The sequence below is a fragment of the Saccostrea echinata genome, unplaced genomic scaffold (genome assembly GCF_033153115.1).
Source record: "Saccostrea echinata isolate AGI-Se365-2 ecotype Australia unplaced genomic scaffold, CSIRO_AGI_Sech_v1 ptg000009l, whole genome shotgun sequence".
Lineage (NCBI taxonomy): Eukaryota > Metazoa > Mollusca > Bivalvia > Ostreida > Ostreidae > Saccostrea > Saccostrea echinata.
In genome coordinates, this window is record NW_026889758.1 from 11,903,271 (window position 1) to 11,920,455 (window position 17,185).

Consider the following 17,185-nt stretch of genomic DNA (forward strand, 5'->3'; position numbering starts at 1 on the left):
AGTGATGTTTTGAGATAATTAGGGAAAGATCCAAATCACAGTGTTAATGCTGGAAAAAGGGATAGCGGATTTTGAGACATTGAAAACTTTGGTTTACATTATTTTGCGAGGTAAGAAGTACATGAGTACTGTTTCACCGAGAAAATGAATGCAGTTAGGTCCATTTGATATAAAAATGGAAGAAAACACAGACACAGCAATCGGCATTTAAAGAAGAAAGAAAAGATGACAGAATGGACAAGAGAGGGGAAATAATTACATTCCAGAAAAAATCAAATACAAGGAAATATATACCATTTTAAATAACAGAAAATGAAAATAAACTTCGTGTTTAGTGGGCTTACAGTGCTCAAAGGGAAAAGTGGGCTTTAAAGTAAGAGTGGACTTAAAACTGAAAGTGAGCTTAAAGGTGAAAGTGAGCTAAAAATCAGAAGATGCTCACAGAGAGCGGGCTTAAGGTCAGACGACACGTACCTCGAATATCTGTTTTACATTTCTTCATAATATATTGAAAATTATTCTTAATTATTATCATCTTGTGATTTTTAAACTGTTTTCAAAATGTCTTTAAAAAAGATACACAAAAAACTGTGCCATTGACAATCCAAGAGATTTCCAATAGGATTATATAGAAAACTCCAACATCTGGTATCTTGCACAAATGCCTGGTAAGGTGCCTCACTTTTTTGTGAGGACACTTGTTTTTAGAAGCAATACTTCAATGACCAATTCTTGGGAAAAATTATATATTATTGAGGAACGTGTCGTCTGATCTTAAAGGTGACTGTGAGCTTTAAGGTGAAAGTGGCCTTTAAGGTGAGGTTGGACTTCAAGGTGAGAGTGGGCTTCAAGGTGAAGGTGGGCTTCAAGGTGAGAGTGGGCTTAAAGGTGAAGGTGGGCTTCAAGGTGAGAGCGAGCTTAAAGGTGAAGGTGGGCTTCAAGGTGAAGGTGGGTTTCAAGGTGAGAGTGGGCTTTAAGGTGAACTGCAAGGTGCGAGTAGAAGTTTTAAAATATTAATTCGTTGTAAACTTATTAGAATTAATGTAATTGGTATAAATTATCCGTGTGAACGCGATCCATGTCTTAATGAAACTCTCCATTTGAACATTAATTAAGACGTCGCATCACAATTGATATTTACTTGAAATATGTGCTTTTCCAAGCTTTTTAAAACGACGGAATCTCTCTGCCGACTCCTTTTTTTTAATACAAATATGCCTCTAAGCATTCCGTTGTGAAAGGAATGATAGGGATAACTAACTTTGAAAAGTGTTTCTGTATTTATTAAAAAAAAAAAAAACAACAAAACTTTGAATTACATCACCGAATCTACTTAAATATAATTTATTCCAAACAGCTCGGAATGTTGTTCCAAATTTTCCTTCTGAGTCACTTTAATTCAGCTTGAATAATGTTAAGTTGTGTGTCAACCGAGCAATGAGCGAAAAACATCGTTTTTGCATTATCAACTTATCCGGCTTTTCTCCACCACGTCTTTGATGCTTAAGTGCATGAGATACGTTATTCTGAAAGCAAATCGTGTGATCAATTTCTTAGGCCCCGTCATGTGTCTGTATATTTTTTGATTTTGTTAATTTTTTGTTCATTTTGCGTTGCTTTCTCTCTCCCGACGAGTTTTTTTTTATTTGTGTTGTTGCTTTTGTGAAGTGATTTATTAAAATAATCTCCAAATACTGGTAAAGTATGTCTCGGGCAATTTTCGATTGCAAGTAGCTTTTGTACACAAGTATCTTTATTTTCTCCAGATGATTTTTGTTAAAATTCTGGAGTGGCCCCGTCGTTTTTTTCTTAAGAAACTACCGAGTATTATTATTATTTTCATTTCGATCACATTAACTTATTTTAAGCTGATCAGTTCCTCGATGGATTTGGCACAATCTTCCTTATGACATTATTGAAATCAGATTTTACTGCAGAGTGAGTATGGTTTGTACATGGTTTCCTTGACTTCTGATCGACTGAAACATGTTTTCAGCATTTCTTTTTTTTTCGGCCTGAATATGTATGATAGTTTGAAGTCAGTAGAGCTTTTGTTACTTTCGTCCAGGAGAGGAGAGGTTCTGTTACTTTCGTCCAGGAGAGGAGAGGTTTTGTTACTTTCGTCTAGGAGAGGTTTTGTTACTTTCATGCCTAATCTTTTTCCACGGCCTCAAATGACAACTAAACTAAAATTTGGAGATGTTTATCATACGTTATATACCGGGATATCTTTTCGCCCTTTCAAATTGGCAGAAGATTTTGCCCCGTTTTAAAATTCGCCCAGAAGTAGTTGTAATGAAAGAAATGTAACACCGTCTTTCTTCAATTCCCGTTTTGAATTCACCAACTGTTAATGAGGACTAAAATTTCTCTGTATAAAGTAGTTATGACGTATCAACTTCAATCTCTAACATGTTACTAGAAAAGAAATCACTCTGATTACTCACAAAAATATCTCTATTGATTTACCATAACAATTTCTAGATTACATTACAAAACTACCATGAGAACCATTACATGTATACAATAATATCATTGAATCTGAACACAAGAATTCATACCGGCATTTGTCTTCCAGATGTTTATACTATACTTAACAATTAAAACTATATATTTAAATATAGTTAGATTGACATTTATCAGATAACCCGGATGGTAGGTATTTTCTACTGTAACAAAAATAAAGAATACATTAAAGTTGTAAAGTTCAACATTGTATTGGGGTTTTTCGATAATGTTTTTGTAACTTTACCTGAGAGAATACGATTAAAAACAAGTTTATTATCTATGATAAGAAATTGAGATATTGACACAGATTTCCAAAATGCCAAAACGAAAGCGTCCACACCTGCGAAGAGGTTAAATTTTACTTGGTAACCTTACTATCTACTTCCTCATTTCCCATTGATAAAAAGTTATCATTGTTATCAATAATGACCATATGACTGGTCTATACTTTATTATGAAGATCAGTTACATTTAAATTATCAATGAGCGACATGGAATTTATCATTTACTTTATATTTCCTCCAATTTAATTTTTAAAATAAGAAATTTATTGCTATGAAGAATAACACATGGAATGACGCGCCGAGTGACGGGTATGATTTGCCGGTATATGGACTTAACGAAGGACATTTCTACACGCTCCATATCCCCGCACTATCATGTATTTTCCTCAGTTTTGCTTCCGCAGTACTAACCATGGTCCTCAGCTTCCGCCAAAAGTCTTATAAAACCTTCTTCTCGCGGTCCAAAAGCGAGAGGTTTGTCGTATACCTGGCAATTTGTGACGCTGCGTTCAATTTGGCGCATAGCATGGACCATCTTCATATTCTTATTACGGAAGATCACGTATATCCCAAAGAATTGTGTGAGTTCTATGGTTTTATGCTGGCCGAGTTTATAACAGCTCAAAACCTGATGGTTAATATAATTGCTGTCAATGCATTTGTGTTGATATTTCTTCACAAGCAGATTGACTTTGGTATTAAGGATTATCGCTTGTTACTTTGGACATTTGGAACTCCTTTTGTATGTGCCACAGTTGCAGGAATCGCAGGGCAGCTTGGACCCAATGGATCATTGTAAGTAAATCGTTTTTATCTATTTTAATGGAGTATAGAACGCTTCCTAAAACGAGATCATCATAAATGTTTTTCAATAGCGAAAGAATTCAGTGCATTCTTTGTATTATCATCGATATTTTTTTTAACTTTGACAAATATTATTGACTAATGTTTCACAATGCTATTTATTTTCAGCTGCTATTTTGACGGAGTGAAGGGGACAGTGGCGAACTTCCTCTTTACCACTGTACCTCTAACAATCATCCTTATCCTAAACTCCGTACTATACAGCATGACACTCAGAAATATATACCTTAAAGAGAAAGAACTGAAAAAGACGTTAGGCAAGCAGACGATGACCACGAAAATGAGGCACGCGGCTGCGCGTGCAATGTCTGTATTTGTGCTTGTATTTCTCATCCAGTGGTGGGCTATGGCTGTTTATGGACTCTGGTCCTTTATAGAACCAGAAGCTGTTCCAGCCCCGATTTATCACTTAGTAACAACTTTTTCAAATGTCGGAGGAATTTTAAATTTCGGTGTTTACCTATACATCAGAAGACGATTGCTTCCCTTTCAGACACCTAGAGTACAATCTTCGATTCGCCGGGAAGAATTTTCTGGGCCGGTGCACTTGTAATTAACTATCAGATTATTGTACATTTAACAATTCGCAAGACAATTGGTGCACAAACTAATTTTCATTTTAAAATCATTAATTTAAGGAAATGGATTAAAATTTAATCAATAAAAATGTGAAACTCCTGGATATTTTAGCAGATAAACTAAGTGATTTGTTATATAAACTAGGGTGCCTCTTCCAAAATTGTGAACATGGACCCCGAGACAGGAGATCTGCTGTAAGGGCGGGGCTCTATTGATCATTAAGTGAAAATGAATAAATTCTTTAAATATCTTCTTCTCTCCCCCTGTATACTTTCCAAACAAAGTAAATGCATGGTTTCGATGAGCAAGGATACCTCTTCCAAAATTGTGAAATTCCTAGCCCCTAAGTCAGGGGTTTTGGTGAAAGGTCGGGCTCAACAGAGTACGAAGTTGTAATGAACTTTTTTTAAAACCAAATTTGTGAAATTTTGGACCACTGTGTCAAGAGTTCTGGTGCTGGGCAGGGTTCTATTGATCTGTAAGGAAATTTGTACTCTACTGAGAGAAGTTATTTCCCATTGCTATTCACAGATGATAATTAATCGCAGTAAATAATGTAACTGATAGGCCAAACGAATAAAAGAATTACACAGTACAAGAATTTGTAATGTAATTTGTAAAGTACTTTAATAGTTTTCAATGGTCAGATAGACTTGTGAGTAATATATAAACAAGAGACCCAAGGGCCTTAACGGTAACCTGAGTATAATACAAACTGTAAAGGAGTCATAGAAGTTTAAAACAAAATTAACTGATAGAAGAAGCTAGCTACGTTGACCAAGAATTTAAAAAAAATATGGTAAAAATACCCTTGCTTATTGAAATGTCCGAGACCCGAGCGATCTTCTTGGTTTGCCCAAGTCTTACAAGGATGACTGCAAAACATATAAATGCAATGGACACTTGCTTAGTGTGAAAGGTATTCAATATACTAAATATACAGATATGTCTTTGTCACTTGCCTAGTGCTGCAATTAAGTATACAAAGACAAATCTATAATGCCTGTAAATTTAATCGGGGTGATGCCTCTTGACTACACAAACAACTTAGTTGCTTGCCACTTGGTAACACTTGGTACCGACACTTGCCTCTTGGCTATACAAACAACTTGGTAATATTTGTTACCAGCACTCACCACTTGGCTATTCAATGTGGCTATTTTTCCCCCTTGTCGCAACTTACAACTTATCCCCTGGTCACCCTGGATCTCTGTGATCATCTGGTCCCTTTGATACAAAACAACTTTATGCAGTCTCTTACCAAATAGACTATGGTCTCCATACCTTTATTTGACAATAACTATCAAGTATCAAACAGGACACGTACCACAGTGTACACACTCCTAACAACTGGCAATTTTGCTGAATATATAATCTTTATATCAATCTTTTATATTGCTTTTCAGACAAGAATCCAACTTCAGCATGCTTTGTTCATTCAAACCAAACATTTATTTTTATTTTGTTTCATTATCTATCTATCTATCTATCTATCTATCTATCTATCTATCTATCTATCTATATATTCAATCAAATAACCTGGTAATCTATTAATATGTACAAGGATTTTTTGATGAGTAACTCTCATTCACTTCACATAATTTTGTACTCTGCCTCCTAGATATCAATGAGAAGAGAAGAGGCACATTAATATTTATTCATTTACATTTATATCATTGCATTTAGATCGTTTTCCTAATACTCAGGGGCAGACGAGACGATTTTCAAAGCATTAATGCATTTTTGCTATGTAATCAATAAAGCCTTGCCCAAATATCAGAACCCCATGACCCAGGGGCCATGGAATTCACAATTTTGGAAGAGGCACCCTTGCTAATTATAACCATGCATTTAGATTGTTTGCTTAATACAAAGGAGCAGATGAGAAGACTTTCAAAGGATTAATTCATTTTCAGTACATAATAAATAAGCCCCCACCTCCACGGAACCCCTGACCCAGGGGCCATGAAATTCACAATTTTGGAAGAGGCATCCTTGCTCATCATGCATTAATTCATCGGCTTAATACCAAGGAGCAGAGAAGATTTTCAAAGAATTTATGAACTTTCACTATATAATCATTAGAGTCCCGCCATAAGATCAGAACCCCTGACTAGGGGCCATGAAATTCACAATTTTGGAAGAGAAATCCTTGCTCATTATAACTATGCATTTAGTTTGTAGAGAAGAGGATTTTTTCATAAATAATGTATATTCACTATATATTCAACAGAGCCCCGTCCCTAGTACCAGAACCCCTGACCCTGGAGCCATGAATTTTACAACTTTGGTAGAGGGCTCTATGCTTATTTCAATCATGCCAACAGTTTGATTGCTCGATGCCCATGAGTAAAGAAGAAGATTTTTAAAGATTGCATTAATTTTGATGGTTTTAGCCCCACCCCTCAGGCCCCAGGGGGGCAGGGGTCATGAATTTCATAATTTTTTTTTCTCTCCTTTACCCATAGATACCATATTCCAAAATTGGTTGAAATTGGTCAAGTAGTTCCAGAGAAGAAGCTGAAAATGTTAAAATGCATGACGACATGTACAGACAAAAACGGATAGCAATAGAAATGAGAAAATAATAAATAAAAAAATAATAAATAATAAAAATTAGATAAAAATATTGAGCAGGTTATCTTAATACATAAGATACTAGTATTAATCAAATATCAGATACTGTATGAGCTCTCCCACTATTGTTTTGTATACCGGTATATTGCATAGTGATAGTGGCAAATTGGAGTGTATTAGCATTTGCAATTACATGCTAATGAATACTGGACTAGACAAACTATTCGGTTGATCCCTGGTCATCCTATTTCTCTTGCTTTTGGGTGACATGTATCTTCACCTCTCAATTTATGTTTATTTTATTTCATCCTTTACAATTATTGTACAGTAATACTCAGGTGATTACAATATTGTTACATGCCTTGTCTGCTAGAACCATAACATATTGTTCATATAGTCCTTCTAATTCTTCTCTCACTGACGATTAAGTGAAAAGGGAAGGACAGATGGCTCGCATATTACTTTTTAACTTTCTACCACGACTCTTTAATATATTTCTAACACACTCAATACATTCTGATAAATTATTCAGGTCTTCCCTTTCATATTTAGCCCAATATCTGGCATAATCTTCGACAGAATTAATAATAGAATGGAGTTCTGTCGTCAGTTGAAAAATATGGTCAAAGTCAACTGTTAAATAAGTAAAATTTTACTTTGCAGTCATTTTGGAAAAATATTAAACGTTGGCGAAGTCCTACTTTTGAACATCCTTAAAACCTCTTTTCGACACCTTTTCATATAAAAGTGATGATTCAATACGTTGAAAGTAGAGCATGATAATCTTAAGAAAGAAGAAAAGATAAGAAACAGAGTCGTTTCTTTTCAAACACTTTTTAAAACCAAGGAAAATCTTCCCATGCAGCGTATGGGTAGAAATGCGACATGTGACGACGGTGTTTGTTTATGTGACAATCGTAAAACTTTTACTGTTTTACTAAACGAGATCTGTTCTTTCTTTCTTTGAGATATTTTCCAATCCTCTGTTTGATTGCACTGAGACATTAAAAGATCTTGAAACAAATTCAAAGAAATTTTGTTTTATTTGAATGTTTTCCCATGGTTTATTTATTACACAGTCATAAAGAATATGTTTTAGACCATCTCGTTCCAGATTTACCACCAGCCATCTTAGAATATATTCTTAACAATGATTTTGTTTGAATTAATTGAAAATCTCGTTGTTGAATGAAATGATATTGAAAAGTGGTTACTTCATAAGTTTAATCAATCCTTTGACAGAACGACAAAAGGTTTTAGTAGAATAGAAATAGAAAATGTATATAAAGTACGAAAATTTAATAATTTTGATGTGAAGAATAATATATTATATAAGAGTAAGTATAAAAACCACAAAGTAAGAAGTGTGACATTTCTGGGAAAAATATTCTGAGAAAAATCATGACGTCACCTGAACGGTCAATTGAAACAAGTTTGAAATTCATTTGAAGAACAGAAAAAAATGTATAAAATCAATTACCACTTTGCAATCACTATTGAAATAACCTTACTCCTGAAATAATTTCTGTAATGGTTGTTACTTCAGTAAATGTTGCTATTTTTGAAATTTTAATGATATTTTTGATAACTTACCTACATATTCATTTAACAACGCAAGCAATTTGCACAGTAATGGATATCTCATTTCACTGAATTCACAGTGAATCTGATAATTCTGCATTCTCCAAAAATAAAATAAAAATTTTCTGTGATAGATGAGTATATATTTTGACACATTCTCTGGTTATGTAATAATAAGAACATATAAAGAGAAATCTTCGTCATGAAGAATTCGGCGAAGCGGAGCGGAGCATATTAAAATGATTCAAAAATAAACTCCTCCACGATTGTGTCATGCCTGAATTGACCGCTCATTTTACATATAGAACACACATTCAATATTGATTGATTGTATGTTGTTTTACGTCCCGTTCGAGAATTTTTCACTTATATAGAGATGTCACCATATACTAGTTAAGGGCTTCAAATTTAGACCTTTACTCGGCACTCCGGGCCATTGAACAGTGAGAGATCTTTATCGTGCCAACGTCTGCGGTGACACGGGGCCTCGGTTTTTAAGGTCTCATCCGAAGGACCCGCAACTTCACTTCAAAGTGCCAAGAGCCAGGCGAAAGGAACAGTTGCTACCTATTTTTTATCGACTTAGGTCAGTCGCGGCCGAGATTCGAACTGACGGCCTTCCGATCACCGAGCAAGGGCTATATCGACTGAGCTACCGTGACGGCCCACTCAATATCGAACACAGGCAGTTTCAAAATTTACCTCCAACCCATTCAGGTTAGCATGCAACGACTTAAATGAAATTGATTTTGATTCACTTAGAGACTGGGATGTTGAAGACATTTAAGCTGCCGAGTTTATGAATATCCTTTTACCAAGAATCTTTTTTTTATTTTTCTATATACATGTAATTGAGGTTTAAAGACAAGGCCGTTGCCATCAGTAGTGGGCATCAATCTAGCGCCATAAAAATACCAACGGGATCGTTTTCTTGTACTGAAGAATATTAGCAACATTCTCGCTCCTCCTGCGCCAAAAAATGACGAAAACAGTAAAACAAACTTATACTTAGAAAGGCGACAAAAAATTACAGTGGACATTAAAAAAAATGTGAATTCCAAGCCCCGGAGAAATTCATTATGATTTTAAAACAGTGAGTCTTGCATTATCTTTTTGTGTGTGTGTGAGAAATAAAACCAATAAAGAAACGCCCATATAACTTTTAAGTGAACCAATCAAACACCGTTCAGTATTTCAGAAAAAGAACTATTCTTCACCATGAAGAATCGATTGAAAACATTTGATTGGCTGAATAAGTGGGTTATGTTCTAAAGGGAATGTTGGTAAGAAATGGTTTCTCAACCACTTTTGAATTATTTCAATATGGTTAGAACATAACCCACTTATTCAGCCAATCAAATATTTCCAATTCTCATTTGGGGGGGGGGGGGGCACAGGAGGAGCGAGAGTGTTTCTTATTTCCTTCAGTAAGGAAAATGTTTCCGGTGATACTTTTATGTGGCGTTAGAGCGATGTCCACTCCTACTGGCTACGGCCTTGTCATTTAACCACAATTATATAGAAAAGATAAAAAGATTCTCGGTACAAGGATATTCATTGCCTCAGTAGCTTTAATATCCTCACCATTCAAGTCTCCCAGTAAATCAAGAACAACTTCATATCGTGAATGATTTGGGGTCCATTTTGAAACTGCGCGTGTTCGATATTGTGTGTGTTTGTGTTTAATATTTATTTTTATATAGTATGAGCAGCCAATTCAGGCATGACACTATTATGACACAATCAGGAGTTTATTTTTGAATCATTGATTTGATTTGTAGAACGGGGGTTCAGTTCTAAGTCAGTAAGACCATATTAAGAGAAATCTTCGTCATGAAGAATGGGCTCCGCTCCGCCCATTCTTCATGACGAAGATTTCTTTTAATATGATCTTTCTATTACTTACAGCATGTGACATAAGCTTCATTCAGGGTTTTGGGGGAAAGATCAATGCTAGTGGGAGAAAATATGACAGCTGCGTTTGGAGGCCTTTGGAACTGGTATCTTGTTTATTTGCTGTTTAACGTCCCTTTCGAGATTTTTTCCACTTATATTGAGATGCCACCACTTGCCCTTGGAGGGCTGCAAATTTAGACCTGTACTCGGCACTTACGGCATTTGAGCAGTGAGGGATCTTTTTGTGACAGCATCTACTGCGAGATGTGACCTTGGTTTATACGGTCTCATCCGAAGGACCAGTTTCCATGTCGCACAGTGGATTCGAACCCGCGACGTAAGGATCAACCCCTTAAGACGCCACTCTAGAGCAAACAATGTAACCACTGCGCCAATGGACTGGAACTACTATCAAACAGCAAAAGGCGTGAAATCATGAATAATAATGATAATCATATTTGTACCATCATCTTTTCCCATTGAATATTATAACTCATGAGAATGGCATGAAGTGTCAAGCATTCTTTTATCTTGAACCTTTATATAAACTCATAAAATAGAAAAAGGTAATAAAAAACTCAGTGAAGTAGCATTCTATAATTCTGTGTCACTTGTATCTTTAGTCCCAGGTCGTTTTGTGCCCGAGCTACTCTCCGATTTTGTCTGTAGATGCATTTGTCGTCTGATCAGAAGGTAAACCCCAAGATTTAATATCCCACCGATGTTGGAAAATGTGGTAACGGTATGGTGAACTGCAGCGGGTACACCGCCTGGTTTGGCGAACCCCCAGATACCACGCATAGCCATAGCCCACCACTGAATGATGAAAGCTAGCACAAACAGCGACATGGCACGAACTGCTGCGTGCTTTGTTCGAGTAGCAGATGACTGTTTACCCAGTGATTTCTTCAACATTTGTTCCATAGCACGAAGTTTAATCCACGTCAAAATGTAGAGTGTTGTGTTCATAATCAGAATGACGGAGAGGGGAAGCGTCGTCAGAAGAAAGGATCCCATTTTCCCATTTACGCCGTCAAACGAGCAACTGAAAGAAATATCTGATTCTGTTTGTATCATATTTTCTACATAGAAACAAAATTTTGTTACTTTAACTAACAAATATATTAGGGCATTCTACAGATGATGTGGCTGAAAAAAGAAGATGAAGCATGTACGTATTTATGTCGTATAGTAGTATGTGCTGTATGCACCGACTAAATCTGATCAATTGCCATCAGAATCACCAAAAACATCAGAGGTGGGATCAGGTGCCATGGAGGAGTGAGCATCCCCTGCCCACCGGTCACAGCCGCTGAATGCTCCTGGTCATGATCGGAAAATAACGGAAAAATCCGTCGACAATTTAATGTGTAAATAATGGCCTAAAAGTTAGTATAAAAAACGTCACTCAGCATATGACTTAATGATAGGTTGTTTTTGCTGACAAGATCATTGTATCGACCATAGAACTTACGAAATGATGACATAAACGAGACAGTATTTTTGTTTTATCAACTTGTTTGTCAATAACTTACCTCGTTTTAGAAATTGTTCATACGTAGAGCATGCTTTTGTGTATCGAATCAACTGAGAGATATACACTATATATGCAGGTGATAAGGGTATACGTACGTATATTGCTGCAAAAGTAATGGAAGTTGACGATTAAAAAGTTAAAGTCATCACGTTTATCATAAAGCTTTGTAGTTAGATTACCATCAACGTCTTTTTCTAGTAAAATATCCAAATATGAAACAGATGTGTCAAACTCTGTGGTATCTTTTATTTCAAGCTCACTAGGATATATCTTGTTGGCATATGAATGGAAATAACTATTGATAATTGATAATACGTCGTCAATATATCTAAATGTCGATTTGAAGGCCACAGCAAGAGATTTCTTTTTCTCAAATATACGATTTTGAATAAAGTCTGCTTCATATGAATACAAAAATAGGTTTGCTAACAACGGGGCAATTGGTACCCATGGAAATTTCAACAGATTGTTGGAAGACCTGGTCTCTAAAAACCAAATAGATATTGTTAATCAGAATCTGAAGCATCTTTTTAACATCAACTTCTGAATACCTGTGTGTACTATCAGAATGTTTTTTAACAAAATAATTTTGCAAATGACCAATGGCAAAGTAAGTAAATTTCGAGTTCCATTTTTATTGAAAAAGCAGCTGTCAGTGATGTCAAAAAGCCTGGACTTCAATTTATCGTGGGGAATGGTTGTATACAGGGTTGAAAAGTCGTAAGTTTTTATGTTATAGATTTTGGTAAAATTTTGTGATTTCAAATTTTCCAAAAGTACCTTGGAATTTTTAAGTATCCACATCTGATTTACACCACTTCTCGAATATATTCTTGCACAGGACTCCTGAAGTTTCTCCTTCACTGCTGTTAATGTTTTAGTGAGGAGTAAAGAAAGAGGCTTGTAAGGACATTTACTGGAACCCTCTATGCGTTTTTGTTTGTACGGATTTTTATGAAGTTTCGGAATCCAATATAAATATGGTAATTCAAATTCAGTTTGGTTGTTGGGAATATCAAAAATATTCAAAACTGACATACGATTTTGAAGAATTTCCTCCTTAGTTAGGGAGCTATGTTTATAAGTTGGATTGCCACTTATCCCAGTTCTAAAATACAATTAAAATAATGAGCATTACAAACAAAGACAATGTTGTTACATGCTTTGTCAGCTTGGACCAGTACATACCGATTGTGTAGTCTATCTAATTCTTTATTGAACACAGAAGGATAGATGTTTTTCATATTGCCCCTAAACCGCTTAATTCGAGATTTCAACATACATCTGATACATTTAATTCATTCTGACAGAGTTACGTCACCAGTAATAATGTGTCCAGCAGGAGTGTAGTTGAGGGTGAAGAAGAACATGAACACGGTGGTAGATTATGTTTCATATGTAAAGTCCAGGCTCTGTAAAGTTTTCTTGTAATTAAAAAGTTTCGAAGCAATAGTCGATGTATATTTATAGGAAATACAGGGTATAGTCTCCAGTTGGAAATATGGTGGAATACAAGACTGGACCCTTTTGTGATTAAGATTATTACTTATATTAACCGCGTCAATTCCTTTGTTGGCATATTAAAATTTAAGGAAAAAACGGGTTAATGTTTTAGCTGTATTTCCTTCCGTAAAACTGGCGGTTTAAAAAGCCTATGATTTGCAATAAACATATCACTGCCTTATATCCTTAGACTAATATTAACTTTCATTGAGAAATAACTATCAGTGTACAATTTCCCTTTGCGAAAACTAACCCTTAAATTAAGAATGTACGCTTATAACCTTACCAGGGAAAGTTTAAAACTTACGCTGAGCCCGTTGGACCAATCTGTTTAGTTGCAAGAGCTATCATTGAGAAGACGAAAGGTGCTCCGTAAATCCACAGGAGAAGTCTCCAATCTCGTTTTCCAAAATTCAGCTGTTTATTGAAGATCATTAGAGTGAATGCGTTAACTGCCACAATATTAACCATTAAGTTCTGAGCCGTGATAAACTCTAACAACATGACACCATAAAATTGACAAAGTGTCACGGGATACACATGGTTCCGTGTGACAAGGATTTGAAGATGGTCCAAACTATGCGACACGTTAAAAGCACCATCGCAAATCGCCATATAAACAATAAATCTCTCGCTTTTTGTCCAATCAAAAAAGGATTTTTTTGGATTTTTTCTGAAACTCAGAACAATAGTTACAATAACCGAAATCAAGCTGAGGAAGATACAGATCAGCGCTGGTATATGTAATGCATAAAATCTCCCAGAAGCTAGGCCATACACGGGCAGGTCATACCCATCCCTCAGGACCTGAGGGTCGCGGATTGGGAAACTGTCGTTGTCAGACATTTCTGATCATTGAGGAAGAGAAATTAATTGATACTCCAAAGAAATTTTACTTCCGTGTTAAGTGTCAAGTATTTGTATATAAATGCTTGATATGCAAACCTGACGGCTCCCTTTCAGTTGCATTTTAAAGTGGTTAATTAAAAAAAACATAAAAAATTTCCTGTTGTGAGAGGCGTGTAAATGGTAGCATTTTTTTTTTTTGGTTTTATCCTACCGTTATGTCCTTATTTAGGGTACCAGTATTCAAAATTCCGTGTCCAGTGAACACGATCGACAAGTTAATTCTGATTGTATTTACAGGATACCCCTCATATCATCCACATTGTAATCTGTTTTTTATATTCTTTTAGGTAAAACTGCTATCATGCAAGGATATCGTGGGATATTTGTGAAATTCATTTCTTTACTGTTTTAGGTTTATGCGAGTATATGTAGATTAAAAGATTGTAGAATACACGTGTAAATATTTTTCCTGGATTATTATTCTCATGGTTCAATCGGTCGAAAATTATTTCCATATTTTACAAAGGCCTGTAAGAAGAGGCCAGGAGGAAGAATTAATAAACAAACAAATCAAGATTCCTTTTTATATTAGCAGTAAAAATCAGCTAATACATTTACTCCAAGTGAATATTTCGTTCATAATTCACGCACTTTACCGTGAATGTTTCTTTGTGACTTGTAACCAAGGGAATATTCCAAAAATACTCAAAATATTTACAAGTTTATTATTTCTTAATTTAGGTGGAGCTACTTGATCAAAAAAGTGGGAAAACTGACAGAGTACATCTGAGAACACAGCTAAAATATCTTTTTTAAATAAACATAAGCTCTATTTAGTTGTCTCAGTTATGTTTCTACTTCTGTTTCAACTATAATTATTGTTCAATTTATTTACAGAAAAGTTTAACTAAAATGTAGGATAGGGAAGGGGAAACGTTTGTTCATTGACCCCCAATCTCTGTCATTATTCTTCAGCAACCTTATTCTTATCCACTGTGCTGTTCCACAGACAGAACTTTTAATGTGACTTATCATTTGATCTCTTTATTAGAGAGTTCCAAATCATTAACTTGAATTTTCCCTGACCATCGCATTACCCACACCTCATTCCTCACTTCCTGTCCTACATGATAAAAAAGAATGTCTTTTTCTTTGTTGTTATATAAAACGGTGCTTGGATATAAAGAAAACTTAAGTATTTACATTAACAATTATATTGCTTACAACTTTTCCGTCTAGATCCAATGTCTTATTTGATCTAAACTGTCAACCTCATTAAAGTTGTCTCTTGCTCATTCATCGAGTTTTTCAATGATCTCTACATGTCCTTATGTCTCTCTTTTCACATTTGTGGTCAAAATAACTATTCTTTTGGAGAAGGTCTTTCACCAACATGTACCTTTAAGACTTATGAAGTCTCACTCATTGTCACTACCTCAATGTCTGGACTTCCAAGTTTGAAAACTTCCTTCACCTCTAGGAATCTTTGTTTTCCCAAACTGCTTCATAGAATTATCAGTCTTCTAAAAGCTTATTCCAGCTATTTTCTTGGGAACAGGAATAGGTGTGGGTTCCTTAGTTTTCTAACTTCTCTCCTAACTTTGAAATCCCCTTGCATCTCATCCGAAGATCCTTATACTTTTTTGTGTAGCACTCTAAGTTCGTTGGGAGATTTAATGAAATAAAAAAGGTAAAAATACCAAAACGTGATCAATCTCAAAAACTTATAAACAATACAATATCTGTGAACAGGGCAAAAACACTCCTGATAATTTCAGAGGTGGGATCAGGTGTGTGAAAGGAGTAAACAGCCCCTGTCGACCGGTCTCGCCCGCCGTGAGCCCTATGTATTGATCAAGTAGACGGAATAATCCGTAGTCAAATTTAGTACTAGTATAAAAACAAAGGCAAAGCAATGGTTACGAAATATGACAATCAAAAAAAAAGACCCAATGATAGGTTTTATTTCCTAACAAGGCCATTATAATGGCCTTAGAATTTCGAATGCTGACTTCAAATGAGATTGATAATATTCCTGTAACATCAACTTATTTGTCAGTAGCCTGCCTCGGTTTAAAAATTGATCGTACTCAGAGCATGTTTTTTCTCAGTATTTTCACTGTATTCGTAAGACAAGTCTTCCTAACTTGACTTGCTACTCCCAGAATGTTCTGTCATTGTTCCAATGATCTAATGTATATCACTGAAATCCAATACCCTGTCATCCATTAAACACTCTTGGTCCCTGTCTTTTTACAACCATGCCCAATGCATACAATTACACAAAACACATCGAAATCTCTTTTCGAGTGGTCTCAATCCATACCTCATATCGTGTCTCTTCTAAGTCCAGTGTCTTGAATTAGAACATGGAACACTTCTGATCTTTCCTGGGAGGGTTTTTAGCATGTTGGTCCTACAATAATAGACTACTAATAATGCACTATTTTCAAATCGATTTTCAAGATGCTCTGACATAAATAAAATCATACATTTCTTAAATGTAACGATGGCATGGAGTTTTTTTTTTGTTTCACAGTAATTTCCTTCCGACTTTGTTAATAGTGGCTTTTGTAAATTATAACTCTTTCATTTTCTCTTTGTAATTGTGACAATTTTTGTAACATCTTTAGAAATCCCAGAAATGCCAAAAATGATCTAACTTCTGTTAATTTACTTGGCTTTCTCCAATTTTTTTTTATTGCTTCTGTCTTTTGATCTGTTGTGATGCCTCCTACTAATATTACATGGCCTATTCAATCAGCTATTTCTGAGAAAAGGAAACATTTTGATGCTGTCAGTTTGAGACTCGAACACAGCTTCTAAATTCTTAACCATTTCATCAAATTTTTAGTTATGAAAATACTTTCGTCCAGATCCACTAATTAAAACAAATTGAATATCCCACGGTAGACCACTGGTATGGTCTCTTATGGACTTTCGATTGTCGCTGAGGCGCTGCGTAAATGGAATGGCATTACATGTACTTTGAAAGAGTCCTCTTAAA

General features: G+C 35.4%; 2 protein-coding genes across 2 annotated transcripts; one reads left to right on the forward strand and one right to left on the reverse strand.

Moving 5' to 3' along the window:
• The first annotated feature begins 434 nt into the window (after positions 1-434).
• LOC133182437 (uncharacterized) lies at positions 435-4,238 on the forward strand. The gene is made up of 4 exons (XM_061317287.1): positions 435-458; positions 781-960; positions 3,070-3,587; positions 3,765-4,238. The coding sequence occupies exons 1-4, from the start codon at positions 435-437 to the stop codon at positions 4,207-4,209; spliced, it is 1,167 nt and encodes a 388-aa protein (XP_061173271.1). The 3' UTR covers positions 4,210-4,238.
• A 6,469-nt stretch (positions 4,239-10,707) lies between these two features.
• LOC133182438 (uncharacterized) lies at positions 10,708-14,175 on the reverse strand. The gene is made up of 2 exons (XM_061317288.1): positions 13,637-14,175; positions 10,708-11,334 (listed from the first exon to the last, which is right to left on the reverse strand). The coding sequence occupies exons 1-2, from the start codon at positions 14,173-14,175 to the stop codon at positions 10,884-10,886; spliced, it is 990 nt and encodes a 329-aa protein (XP_061173272.1). The 3' UTR covers positions 10,708-10,883.
• Between the last annotated feature and the right edge of the window lie 3,010 nt (positions 14,176-17,185).